This window comes from Larimichthys crocea, chromosome XIII (genome assembly GCF_000972845.2).
Source record: "Larimichthys crocea isolate SSNF chromosome XIII, L_crocea_2.0, whole genome shotgun sequence".
NCBI lineage: Eukaryota > Metazoa > Chordata > Actinopteri > Sciaenidae > Larimichthys > Larimichthys crocea.
The window spans coordinates 20,174,752-20,188,680 of record NC_040023.1 but is presented as its reverse complement, the minus strand read 5'-3'; the positions used below and the strand labels follow the sequence as shown (position 1 = coordinate 20,188,680).

The 13,929-nt window shown below is 40.3% G+C and overlaps 3 protein-coding genes across 6 annotated transcripts in view; 1 reads left to right on the top strand and 2 right to left on the bottom strand.

Annotated features, from left to right (window-relative positions):
• The window catches only part of dscc1 (DNA replication and sister chromatid cohesion 1), a 3,418-nt gene extending 2,896 nt beyond the window's left edge, over window positions 1-522 (bottom strand). The window contains exon 1 of the mRNA XM_010754183.3: window positions 155-522. Coding sequence (XP_010752485.3) covers window positions 155-324 — 170 coding nt within the window. The 5' untranslated portion in view covers window positions 325-522. The remainder of the gene's footprint in view (window positions 1-154) is intronic.
• Window positions 523-777: 255 nt separating this feature from the next.
• mrpl13 (mitochondrial ribosomal protein L13) lies at window positions 778-10,820 on the top strand. The gene is made up of 7 exons (XM_019275881.2): window positions 778-804; window positions 1,661-1,784; window positions 2,094-2,187; window positions 3,084-3,144; window positions 4,951-5,037; window positions 6,601-6,722; window positions 10,303-10,820. Exons 1-7 carry the CDS (start codon window positions 778-780, stop codon window positions 10,325-10,327), a joined length of 540 nt encoding a protein of 179 aa, XP_019131426.1. The 3' UTR covers window positions 10,328-10,820.
• Window positions 10,821-11,148: 328 nt separating this feature from the next.
• col14a1a (collagen, type XIV, alpha 1a) overlaps window positions 11,149-13,929 on the bottom strand; it is a 125,051-nt gene continuing 122,270 nt past the window's right edge. For 3 of the 4 annotated variants that reach the window (XM_027286037.1, XM_027286036.1, XM_027286038.1), the window contains one exon: window positions 11,149-12,720. In XM_027286037.1, the coding sequence (XP_027141838.1) occupies window positions 12,419-12,720 (302 nt within the window). In that variant the 3' untranslated portion in view covers window positions 11,149-12,418. Of the gene's footprint in view, window positions 13,916-13,929 lie in introns of all 4 variants that reach the window. The other variant, XM_019256895.2, reaches the window with a different exon arrangement.

Genomic DNA, 13,929 nt, shown 5'->3' with positions numbered 1-13,929 from the left:
AATTATAAAATGATTAAACCCTTTATTAACAGATTTATCGATACTGTAATGATCAGATTTCTACCAGATGTGTGAATGTCTGATGACTGACACAGGACATGCAACTTAAACAATGATGTTTCCACATTGTTCTCACAGTAATAAGAGCTCTCACCTTTGCCCAGCCTCTATGTGTCTGCACAGTGTGTCGTCCAGCTCCATCAGGCAGTAATCTGCAGATGAAACATTTTCCCCGAAAGACAGACAGTGGACAGTTTTCTGCAGGTCCTCCTCTTTCAGTTTGGCGATCTCCAGAGTGGCCTGGACCTCCTCTAAAGTCCTCATGGTGGGTCAGACGGCACGGCACGGCTCGGATCGATACTGTTTTGATTGATAAACCTTTTTTAAATCAGCTTTCTAATGTGTGAAGACAAGTCCAGACTGATGTTCAGAGGACAGCACAGCTGAGTGCGTCAAATTTCCCCGCTCTCTTTCTGTCGTGGGAAGGAAGTGCGCTAACGTCAAAATAGGACCGAGTAGAAACTAATGCTCGACAGACAACATGAAGAAATGCTAAAATAATTACCCTGGACTATTTATAAAAGGTTTTCATTCATATGTACTTACAATTGACGTGAGCGCAGCCATGAAACGACTGAATAATTTGCTACATGAGCTAGATGAATAAATAAATAAAGAACATGAGAAGAGAAGTTTCAACCGGGTAAAAGCAGCAGACGGACCGTCACTCACGTTGAGGGTCACATATTTTGAGGATGAGCCGATAGAGTCACAATAATGTCAAGTTTCTCCAGATCAGCCCAGGTAACTACACACAGCAAAGCCTCGTGTTGTTTTATTTCTGTCTCACTCCCTGACGTGACTTTACCTCCATGTGCGGCGCGCGCTCTCACATATAATCCGCTAGCTCACGAGCTACCCCCCGTGTCTGCGTGGATTCCTGGATTATTATAAAAAGAGCTTAATACACATTAAATACACGTTAATTAAATCTTGTCAGCTTGTCACCTGTACACTTTCACAGATCACCCTGTCAAATGATGCTGGCATTGTTTGGGGTATTCTGTGGCTGCTACACCAGATTTCTCTCTATATAGATTTATATATGGATATATATTAATTTACCTTTAAGTTAGTCATGCCTGATTAAATGAATGAGTTGAACATCTTTAAGCACATGAATCAGTTCATGTCCATTATCTCACCTACATCCACAGTGTTATTCTCCTTTCCTTGTGTGTGGTTATATAAAGAGCAGCAGTGGATTTGTACCGGTGATGATCCATGTTCCTTGTTTATATGGCTTAGGTGTTGGTTTTTAGTTATTATCTATGTTGTTGAGTCTTTTTTTTAATGATGGCTCTACTGTATTCAAGAATTAATTAGACCTGTGCGATATGACCAAAATCTCATGTCCATAAAGGAGATTTCATATTATCCAGATAACAATTCATAAACCCGTATAGCACACCTAAGCCAGCATGCACAGTACCAGCACCCTGAAGTTCTGTCATTCATTTTATTATTTACTCTTGGTGTGGTTTTCCTATTGTCATGTATCAAAATGTGTTCTGTGGGGAAAAAAATGGTATAAAAAAACAAGACAGACCTCTGTAATTTAATGTGACTAAACTTTCTCTCCTTTTTCTTTAAATTGTAGCAATGGGCCACCTTCGCTCGTTCCTGGTTCCTTATCGATGCCAAGATGCAGCCTCCCGGGAAGATCGCAACCATGTGTTCTGTTCGGTTACAGGGCAAACACAAGCCCATCTACCATGCATTGAGTGAGTCTGTCACAGGGCACACGTATATGAAGTAAATGTCTAACATTAACATTAAACACTGTTTGTTGTGTATGTTGAAACCAACCCCCACCTTTGGTTTAGGGTTGTTGTGGCAAGGACCATCCACATGATGGCAGTAGAGGATAAACTTATTTTAACTATGTTTGCTTCCTGTCTTACTAATGCTTTATAAAGCCAGTCACCATTATCATTGTCATATGCCACTAGCTGTCTCTCTGTTAAAATAAAATCAAATATTTCTTTTTATATTTTTTAAAATGAAAACAAATATCTTGGACATCTTTGCAGGTGACTGTGGTGACCATGTAGTAGTAATAAACACCAAACACATAGCGTTCTCTGGAAACAAATGGGAGCAGAAAGTCTACTCATCACACACAGGGTAAGTTGATACCATTTCATATGTTAGTGCACTTTGTCTCTTTTTCTTCTATGTTTCCAGTTCATCATTGTTCTTTGTCTGTGGACCACTCACAAAATGTTTCAACAAAAGTTTAAAAGGGCATGCAGTGAGGTCTGCGTTTCAGGGATGTTAAAGCTCAGTTCATTCTCAAAGGGTACATTTTTAGTAGCTTCTCAAAGTTATTGACTGACTGCATTTCTTTATAGTTTGAAGAAGTGAGTTCCCGAGGGTGGAAGCCACAACTGCAAAGGCTCGGTTACCTTTGGTTTTAAGCCCAGATTTCATTACAACAGAAGATCTTGGTCAGTAGACCTCAGAGATCTCACAGAGGTCAGGGGACACAATCATTCAGAAATATAAAGTAGGGCCACTCCGTGTAGTGCTTTGTATGTGTTTGAAATAAATCTAAAATTAAATCTACATTCACCTGGTAACCAGTTTCGATTAGTCAACACTAGTGTAATGTCTAGCAAGTCATTTTGGACCAACTGGAGTTGAGACACAGAAGAGCAACTCTGTGTGGTGAAAAAAATTAATTTCCAGATCTTGAAAAGAGAGTACAGGAAGTGGGAATGTTTCTTGAAAAAAACAGGATTGTCACTCAAAGTTTATACGTTGGTCAAATAGTTTTTTTTTTATTTTTTATTTTTTTTAAGTTTGCTTCATGTTTGCTGTAATCTTTAAAGTCCTCGTCAATGATGACATTGACGAGGACTTCTGTTTTGTTAGAGTCAAGTTGCAGGAAGTTGTCTGACATCTAAAAAGACGAAGCCTACAAGTGGTCAACCAAGGCGAAAGCGGTACTCAAGGTCAAGCAGCAACTGGACAGAACAAGTACAACAGAGACTGACTTGACTTTTGTCTTTTTTCCAAAGGTATCCAGGTGGATTCAAACAAGTCACAGCTGCCCAGCTGCATCTAAAAGACCCAAAAGCAGTAAGTGACATCAATAATTATTCTCCATTTTATTATTATTTAGAGAAAACTGAAGATATGCCACTGTCAAATGCCTTACACTGTGGATTCTTATTATACTGTGTACATGATTTAACCCACATTCCTGGTAGATGATTCTAATTTCTATGTCTGTCACAGAGTAGGTGTTTCATGGCTTGACATTTATCCCTTCCTTCAGATGTGCTGCTTGTGCATATTAATGTGACGTGCAGAAAACGGGGATTAAACCAGCAGTGGATTTGTGCTGGTGATGGTGGTGTTTGGTGTGTTCAGAAACTCAGCATGAGAATATCTGTTCAAGGATAAATCCTGAGGTTTTGGTTGTGTTGCATATTCATGGTTACATTCGCAGTGATAATAACATTCAGAACTTGGTGTGACCCACATGCTGTACTTGACAAACTACTGACAACTGACTGTGTTACAAAACATGGAGGTTTTGTCATAAGAGAGGGAAACTTTTGGGGCTGAAGGATACGTTTGGCGATAGTGTGTCTTTTTCTTTTTGTTAAAGTCCAATGAAAAGACTAAAACCAACAATAAATTTAAAAAGTCTTTCCTGTGTTGCCAAAATCTGATGCATTGTTGTCTTAAAACTATTAAATTAACTGGCCGACATGTTCCTCCACTATGACAAACATGGGCAGTTTATTTTGAGTTAGACCTACACACATGCACACACACACACACACACACATGCAGTCATGCTATTGTAAATACCACAACAACAAATGGGCATTAATCTGCAGCTGAAAAAGTCCCTAAATTCTAATGTAATTAACAAATTATTTAGCCATATATTTCTAACCATATATTTGTGACCTGTTTTTAGGGAACTCAAAGTATCGGACCAACACATTGTTTGTTTTGATGCTTCATGAGATTTTTTTCACCGTGACAAATATTTTAAATAACACCAGCATCCTATCCTTTAAACCGAAGTAATGTTTTATAGTGTTGGTGCCAATTTGTTTTTTAGACTTTTAATTAACATCTCCGTGGGTTCAAGGTGCTGCTCTTGTGGTTTATATCGTAAGTAGCAGTGTGTTACTCCCCCCTCCAGATAAGTATATGGTTGTCATTTTTAAAAATGGTGACCATGATCCCTTCAAATCTTCACATGCACATGCTGAGATCTATCAGGTTATAATTAAAATTAATCATACGAGCACATGGGGGGTTATTTAACCTGAATACTAAGCTTTACAGGAGGTCAGGAGTGAGTCAATGTTGCACAGTCTCAGCCAGGCAGTTCAGAATCATTTAACATGATAGCTATAAAGAAAGATTTGTAGACTTTTTCCACGTGTGGCTTGTGTCGGTAATAAAGATATCGTCATAGTTCTCCTGTCATGTGGGAATCACTAGAAGTAGTGGGACAAACTGTACTTGTTTCCAATCTGTAGTTTACAAAACCAGGAGAAACATTTACTCTGCTGTTGGCTTTTTGCTGATGCAGGCTGTAGTCCAGCCGGCGACCGCAGACGTGTGTCCTGATGGTGGCTTAGTTAAAATGAGGTCTGGACGGTTGGCGAGCGAAGAGGGAGAAATAGAATTGGACAGATGAATGATTTGTCAGCGCTGCCTCTGTCCAACATCTCTCTCCAGTATTTCTGTCCAGTGTCTCAGTCCAATAAATCTTTCCAAGTCGAATTCACATTTGTGCAACCAGCCTCACGGTGGGAATCATCATTTTGGAAAATATGGAAAAAAATATGTACGGTTGCCATAGACACTGGCTTTTAAAAAATTTTTTATACGTATTATTGTCCTTCTTCTCACCAGATTGTGAAGTTGGCAGTTTATGGCATGCTGCCTAAGAATCTACACCGACGCACCATGATGCAGCGATTACACATCTTCCCTGATGACGTAAGTCAAGTTTCTCTTGTTCTGTGAGCTGATGAGTCTTTAGACAGACAGACACCCTCACACCTTAATCATCCAAGCTTATTAAGGACAATCAGAGTGAGGGCACATCATGAGATGGGGTCCACTGATATAATTTTGCAGATACAGACACACAAAAAGGAATGAGTTTTAATCATCCTTCATCCGGGGCACCATTCCAACTAATATTAATGAATTACTTTGAAATGAATATGTAGTTCACTGTGGTTGTTGCCTTTTGATGGAGGAGTCATTTTCTCAGCTGGTATGTATGTTTTAAATGTTTTACCCTGGTTGTGAGGTTGCATCCACAGTAACTTCAAGCTGTATTGTTCAATATCTTTGAACAATACATTTTTGTTTATCTCCACAGCTCTACAAAGCAATGTAGCATCTTTTAGAGGTTTGGTCTGCAGCTTTACTATTATGGTTCACCCTCACTACTCTCATCAGAGTTGTCTTTTGTGAAAAATCTCTAAAAACCGACTGTAAACAATCTGCTCATCACCAAACAGCAGACAAAAGAGCAGCAAAAGAGACAGATATCTCCCTCAGGAGCTGATGGAGACCAAAACAGAGCTAAAAGAGAGCAGGTATTTAGCCGGTGTCTAGAAACATAACTCTAAAATAATGCCTATGTCGCTTCATATATCCTAGATGTTTAAATAAACAACTCGTAGTCGATTGTGTGCTTTATGATTGTTACCTCCGAGTGGCAAAATAAGTGTTTTGATTTGTCACATGAACTTCTCTTACTCAAAAGAGCAAATCACATTGCATCATTGGGGCACTGACTTATGGTCACTGCAGTTGCGCTCATGCATTAAATTGTGATTTTTTTTTTTTAATGATGTTGGCTAGAAGCACAGGCGTCATCGTGGCTGAAACAAAAAAAAAAGACTTGACAGGCTGTTAATTGACCTGGGCTCCCTGCCCAAATATTAACTGGATGTAATTCTTCTACACGCGAGATGTCGCTATCATCAATTCCAGGTATTGTACAGGAGGAAAATCTGATCTTGGAATTATGACTTGTAATAATGTAAAACATGATTTGCTTGGTGTCAGAATTTAGAAGTGAGGAAAGTCAGATACCTGTCTTTTATTTTGGCCGTGTCTTGATGTCCACCAGCAGAATTGATGCTGTGCAGTGTGCATCCCTAATTACATCCAGATGGGCTTCGTGAGCCGACTGAATGTCTGCAGTCCTATCTGCAATTCACTATTTTGGAAACTTTGGTGTGTTTTGCTTGCTATTTGATCTTTGGCCTTTTTTGTCTGAACTATATGTCTGCTCCTAAATGAGTCTGTAGGTCCACCACACAATAAATATTAATGAGAATGACTGTCAACGCTGGAAGCCTTCGAGTAGAATATCTGAGCTGCTTCTGGGGCGTACATGATACCATCTTCTTTATTCTCAGTCTTTTTCATGTCACGTCCTTTCAGTTCTTTTTCCTCTCTCGTTTCCTGCTTTTCCTTTTGAATTTCGTCTCCTGCTTACATTTTTCAATTTCAATGTCACCTCTGTCCACCCCTCACTAGGAGCTGCCAGACGACATCCGAGCCAACCTGACGGAGGAGCTGCCTCAGCCGAGAGAAATCCCCAGGAAACTCAGCGAGTACACGCAGGAGGAGATAGACGCTTTCCCCAGGCTGTGGACGCCGTATGTAGTAACACATACAGCCTGCTCTTAAACATTTCAATAACAGCCTGAATGCAGACATCGCATATACACACAGTGCGCACATACAGTAGGTGTCACTGCATAGGAACACAAATACGGATGAGAGATCGCAGAGAAAAACATCAGCACACAGGTTTTAGAGGATCGTCGACTCATTCTCTTTATCAGTGTTTGTGTTACACATTCATATAAGAGTCTCGGCAGCACATGATCTGGCTCTTGTGGTGTAATTCAGCCTTACTGAGCATTGTCTTTTAAGCAAAATTAAATCACCATTATTCCTCTGCCGTAAAAAGCACTTTTTCTAGTAGAGGTTTCAGTATTTGTTGCATATTTGCTACAAGGTCAAATGTAATAGAATAGAATATGTACATAAACTCATACTCACTATTCAGCTGACTGAACTAAACAGAAAATGACACATTTGAATATTTATGGTAAAGCTAACCCCTGACTTCAATGGTCAAATGGGTTTTTTAATTGCCTGGAAAACTTTTAAAAGTACCTCACTTGGGAATAATTTTCTCATCTTTTTGTGCTTTGAGGACCTTTGCACCATAATGAGTAATACACACACACACACACACTCACACACACACAGACTTTTGTGTCTTGTACTAATGAGAAACAGCCAGAAGGGGGCGATGTTGATCTGACTACCATGTCACAATGCTACTTCTCATATCCTTTTTATGAACGCGAACCAAACTACCCTTGTGACACAGTAGTTTCCATAAAGTACTGTCAGTGGACACTCATTCATTGTGTTATCTATAAAAAAAAAGTTTTCAGATGCTCTAAAGTGACTGCAGAAAGCTGTCTTTGCATTTATCTATGCCAGATGGTGAAGCTTCCAAAAAGAAATGTTGAACTTGACTTTAGAGGAGAGGCGCAGTAGGTGGTGTATCACTGACCATTAACCAGCGCAGTACAATCTTTATGTTAATGTGGAGTCGCACATTGTCTCACCCTGCACAGTCTGTGAGCAGTGAACAGTGCGGGAGCTTTTCCACTGTTCTGTGTTATGTTCATGGTCTTACTAAGCGACGTACGCATGAATGGATCCAATTCACAAAGCTCGCCAACTCGCCTTTTTGTGGCCAGTTTGACTCCGACACTTTTCACTCGCGCAGGAACAAATAAGATGCAACATTTTTCATTGTAACTACAAACACATGTGGCTGTGGTGTGAATGATCGTCAGCCAACCAAGAGCTGTCAGTATGTGACATGGCACACAGAGAATATGGACGAAGTGTTGGATGAGCGACCAACTAGATTTATCAGAACAGACTCTGTAAGATCACAAACACACACCATACTTCTCCTGTGTTATTCTTTCTTTCCACAAGTTCACATTTTTATTTACTGTATATAAAAGGTTTGTAGTATTTGCTGTGTTTTGCTCTGATGGTTACATGCTACAGTGCCTTTATAAATCAAGGCCATTGTACACTATGCTATTATCAAACAACATATCACTGAAGGCAGGTGTAACGGGTCACTCGGTTTGTACTCTGTAGGTGTGTGTCAGCAGTTGTATTGTTTAACAAGACTTTCCTTGACTGGGTGTTGTGCCAAATCTTTTGAAAGTCAGTTGTTTCCCACCTCTTCCTGACTGTGTGGGACACACAAGGTTTCTCAGTAGGGTGTGAGAGAGAGAGAGCATCTGTCATTTGCCATAATCATATTCATGACTTTTCTGAGAGAAGTGTTTTCCGGTTGGAGATTAGACTGACATCGTGACCCGTGATTTGCTGTCATGATAATGTCGTCCTTTTGCATTTCTCCGGCCTCACCTGTAGTACACATCATTCTGACAGGTTAACCGAGAGCATCCTCTCTTTCACCTGCTCAACACCAGCCTCAGCGTCCATCAATCCATCCGTCCTGTAGCTTTTTCATCCAGGTCAGGGTTTGCTTATCTTTATCTGCAGGAGCAGCTTTATTTTAACTGCTCAGAGGTGAGCTTGTAAGGAAAAGTGGTAAATAGAAAAAGGTTTATCCTGTGACTCAACCTTTAGCCGCATCACAGTCTAATATACAGTAACACTGTTTCTGCAGTCAATACACTTTCTCACCCTCCAGGCTGTTGTAAATAATTCTATTTTATACAATGACTACCCAGTTAAGAAGACTACTCTGAAACACAACCATGCAGCTTTAATGAGTTTCTTTACATCGTCGATTGTCAGAATAAAACTATTTTTCAAGTTCACCCAAATTACAAAACATAACATTTCTATAGAGTTGGGTATGCAGCCATGGAGATGATTAATAATGGTAGTTTTTGTAATTAATAACAAAATAATAAAGTAATTAGTTTTATTTATCAGAGTTTCAAGATGTCAACCTGTGAAATGTTGCCCATTATAATGGAGTTAAAAGTAAAATTACATTTTAAAAGTTGAACATCAGCATGTTTATCAAGAAATGTTACCCTGTAATAAGATGCTGTGAAGTACAACACAGTCTGGTTCACCTCAGTTATATTGGGCTGGCAGCAGAAATCACAGATTCTGGGCGACTGCATGCAAATCTGCATGGCTAGTTACCAAAAGAGGCAATTGAGATAATGTTTTGTTCTAATTTGGGTGGATTGACCCTTTCTACAAATAGCACTTTACTACAATGCTGAAACCATTTCAGTGACTGTGATGTGGAAAACCCTCCATCTGGTGCTTCAAACACATTTGAACAAAACATAACCAACATTTGGTATGAATATTTATTAATTAAAAAACAGTGAATCTACACAGAAGGTCTGGTCCAAACACTGTTTTCATTCAGTTAACATACTGAGTGTGTGTGTGTGTGTGTGTGTGTGTGTGCGCGCGCACCCCTTGTACACACGTCTGCAACATGTCTGTACTACGTCGGGTGTTGCTGTCAGTGTGTGTGCACATGGTGATAAATGAGCCACTTCTTACTGTTTACTGGTTCAGTGTCCTCAGCCAATCAGTGCGTGTGCTCAGGCCTGTCGCTGTGTGGTCGTCAAGGTCAAGCTAATCCTGGTGTGTTTAAGACATGGGGGCCTTAGCCTAGTTAATATTCACTCACACTCTGTCTTTTTCATTTTACTGATCGTGTGTGTGTGTGTATGTGTCACGGGAGATGGGGTTGAGGTCATCGAGGGCGATTCAATCGTTGCCCTTTATTAAACATATAGTTAATATTCTCTCAGAAAACCTTGGAGCAGAGGCAAAAGATTATTACTGGATATGCAGACCGCCTCCTCCCTCCTCACACACACCGACACACACAACCCATGCTCAGACAGAAAATCAACAATATAAACATACTGCCGTATTTGATAGCAGAGCTATTACAGTTGATGATAACGCTTTTGGTACCTTGTATCAAAACCAATACAGCATGGCCTGATAATATCTGACTGCTTCAATCTCTGCTCAAAATTAAAGTGAAAAAACACACACACACACAAAAAGAGGATGCTGCTGTGCCTGGTCTCATTTTAAAAAGAAATATGATAAAATCTTTTTTGTTAGACTTTTTTTTGACTCTTCATACTCATGCGTTTGTGTCTATTTCCTCCACAGACCTGAAGACTACAAGATGAAATGACATCGAGGCTGCTTGACGTGACCAAGGATAAGGATTTTTGTTTTTTGTTTTTTTAACATCAACGCTGCACTGAAAGCAACAGACTCCTTGATTATAGCATGATAGCTGACAAAGTACTGAAAAAATCTGGGGTCTTTTTATAGGCTTTGCCCCGAAATGTAATCGCACACCACACCACACAAAACTGATTTGCTCTGCTCAGACGAAACTTTACAAAAACAAAGTCAGACTGTGTGCGAATCCAGGCAACAGCACTGGCATCAAGGCTTGACTGGAGTCACAACCTATCATCAACACAAACCCTGTGCTACTCTGTACACAATATACCTCTGTCAGTTGTATTACCCTCGACAGCAGACCTGAATTATCCAACAACAGCTTCAGATTTTATCATGTGGGTCAGCAGTGATCAGAGAAAATCTGATTCTATGGATTTTCCTCTGATTATGCGACCATGAAATGATCAGATCTGGCCCATGTAAAAAAAAAAAAAGACATCTGTTAGTGCTGATCCTACTTTTGAAGATTTGTGGGTTCACAGCAAAACCGATTAAGGTGTTAACTATGACAACATTCAGGCCATCGGTGTGGTTTCAGTACAATAATGTTGACTTTGGTCAGGAAGTCCTGAGATTTCGGTCTTGTCAGTGTGTTAGAAATGATGTTGAAGTGTAAATCTGTTCTGTGCAGTTGCAAAATAAACTAATAAACAATTTAATAAGCCTGTTCTCGTCAAGTAAAGTTTGTATATAAATATGAAATCTAGTTAAAGTTTGACCTTTTCGTATCATTAAAGTTCAACAAATGACCTAAAACACACGTTTATAGTCTCATAACAGATTTATTGGTTATAAAAGCAAACAAAATATAAAATAAATAAGTTCATATTGTACTAAGGGGTGTGGTGGTGAGACACATTCCTTATTAAGACCGTTCAAGTTTAAATCTCAAATAAACCAGGGCCAGCTCACAGCTTAACTTGTAGTTTCTTTAGTGCTTGTTTTTTCAGACTGCAGTGCAGGAGGGGGAGAGTTCACGCCTGTGGTTCAGTCCTCACTGGTTCCACTGAGAGACATCTGACAGTTTGGACTAATAACTGGATCCAGGTCTTATTCCAGCGAGAGGTCAGAGATTAACCAGTGAGCAAACAGCTTCCACAGTGAGCAGGCCCGACTTTGCATAAGAACAATAAACGAACAAACTGGGGGCAGAAACACAAGACACAAACAACACAGATTTTTCTTCTTGATTCACCAGAAGTCTGAGTATTAAAACTCAGAACAGACCTGGTCCAACTGAATGAAATATCGCAGGACAAAATGTAACGGCAGCCAGATTTTCTCTAAATAAAAACAATCATTTTAAAAAGTATCTTCCACAGTGTTTAGGTAAAATTAACAAATTTGCTTCAACATCCAATTTAGTGGATTAACTCCAATAATAGTAAAAAAGAAGCAAACTCAACACAATACTGTCACTTAAAAAAAACAAAAAAAAAACATTTCAATATTCCTTTACACACTGAAATAAAGACAGCATGGAGACGGAGGGGAATCAGAATTCATCATTATAAAAAGCAGCCTGTACAAATGTTGCCGGCTCATCGTCCTCGATTTGAACTGTAAAATAATCTAGCAAGTTACACACAACCAAAACAAGATGCACGTGTCCAGTTACACACTGAAATGGTTGGCTCAAAGGAGACATGCAGCTTCACACGAAAAAGAAGGGTTTAGTCCTGAAATCAGCTGTGAGATGGTGAAGAAACAGGTCTTACCTTTACATTACCACTTGGACGATGCTAACATAGATCAGGCACTTTTCGGACCCCCCTTTTACAGAGATATCGTACAAGAGTCCACAGGGCTATTTACATTGTTTCATCTGGTGGAGAAAACCACTGGATACACGAGAAAGGGGCAGGGGGGTTCTCACCACAGTTTCAGATAGGGGACAATGTGTGTGTGTGTGTGTGTGTGTGTGTGTGTGTATGCATGTCAGTCTGTGTATTTGTTTCCATGTGTGAGTATCAGTGTGTGTGTGTGTTGTGGCGTGCAGGGCTCAAGCACTTTAGGTGAGTCCATCCTTCTTCTAAAGTCCTCCCTCCTCACTCTCCTCCATGACGATGACGGCGTCACGTGGAAACCTCCTGGCGACGCCCGGTGACCTCAGCTCCGTGTCCTCAGAGTCGGTGGGGTTTGAGCGGTAACCACGTGCCAGCTGGGATGGCTGTTGGGGGTAGTACTGAGGGGGGTAACCACGGTAATAGGGGTCCTGCTCTTCCTCTCCCTCCTCATCCTCCTCTTCTTCGCCTCCTTGGTCGTTGTAAGTCAGCGCAGCAGGGTTGTATGGCTGGTTGTACGGCTGGTAGCCGCCATGAGGCAGAGGTTGGACTGGGGTGGTGGGAATATTTAGGGTCAGTTTGAGTGAATGCTTCTGGATCACTGCAGCTAACATAAAACCACCACCTTGGGCGAGCATGGAGCCAAGTTAAGACTGGTGTTGGGTCCGCAACCACCACCACCACCATTTAAAAGCAATAAGGAGTCAGTGTGCTATTTAAATGTTACAAAACAAGTTGAATGAGAGCAGCACAAGCAGATCTGAGACCCACGAGAGTGTCCAGATTTGGTTAATGAGGAAGTGGGTTAATGAAATTAAATTTCTACCCCATATTGCCCAGATCTGATTAGTTTTCCAGAAATTAAAAGATCACCTCTGGAAAACATGAGGGGTAGAACAGAAATGTTCTGCCCAGTTTACAGTGTATGAGATTGTAGAGATAGAGGAGCTGTTCAGTAATGAATGTAACCAATCACAATCAAAGCAGTTCATCACTATTTAGCTGATTCATCAGGCTTTGAAAGATGAGATTAGCTTTGAAGAGATTTGAGGCTGCTGCAGCATTGTGTGCATGAGTGTTTGTTGACAGATGGTGCTGGGATCAGTGGTGGTGATCATCACAGCAGCGTTATGGGTTTTTTTTTTTGGTCTTGTGGGAAGGTAAGCTAATCCATTTTTGCCTCAGAGACTGTCAAGTGATGACACAGTCAGATTAACGACCCCGCTCTATCAAGAAAGTCAACTGATTGCACAAGTGAATCCAGGTTCTGCTCATTATAAGGAATCACAGATGCTCTGTGTGCTCATGAGCATGAAGACTGAAACTCTGGTGGCTTATAAAATCTTACACCAGACCAAAATGAGAGCATAAATCTACCTTAAATCACCTGTTCTACTGTGGAGCCACCTTGCTTTTTAATTAAACTAGGTGAATAAAGATTTTAGGGTTGTTAAATTTATTGCCTTATAGAAATCCTGGTAATTTTACAGTGAAAATAAAGTGTTGATTGCAAAAGTAATTTGGAAAAAGAAGGGCTCTGGAGGAACGGAATTTTAAAAAACGCTGCTGCAGGGAATAGAGGTTAAACACCAGGGTCAGGAGTAATTATCCATCCCAAGAAATATGGAGGCCTTGAAGGAAAAATGTATCAATTTCTAGTCTTATGTACAGGGCACAGGAGGAGGAGGAGAGGAGGAGGACGTTGGAGAATGCTCCTCAGTAATCATTCCCATAGTCCTGTTGAACTTCAGTCAGAAAG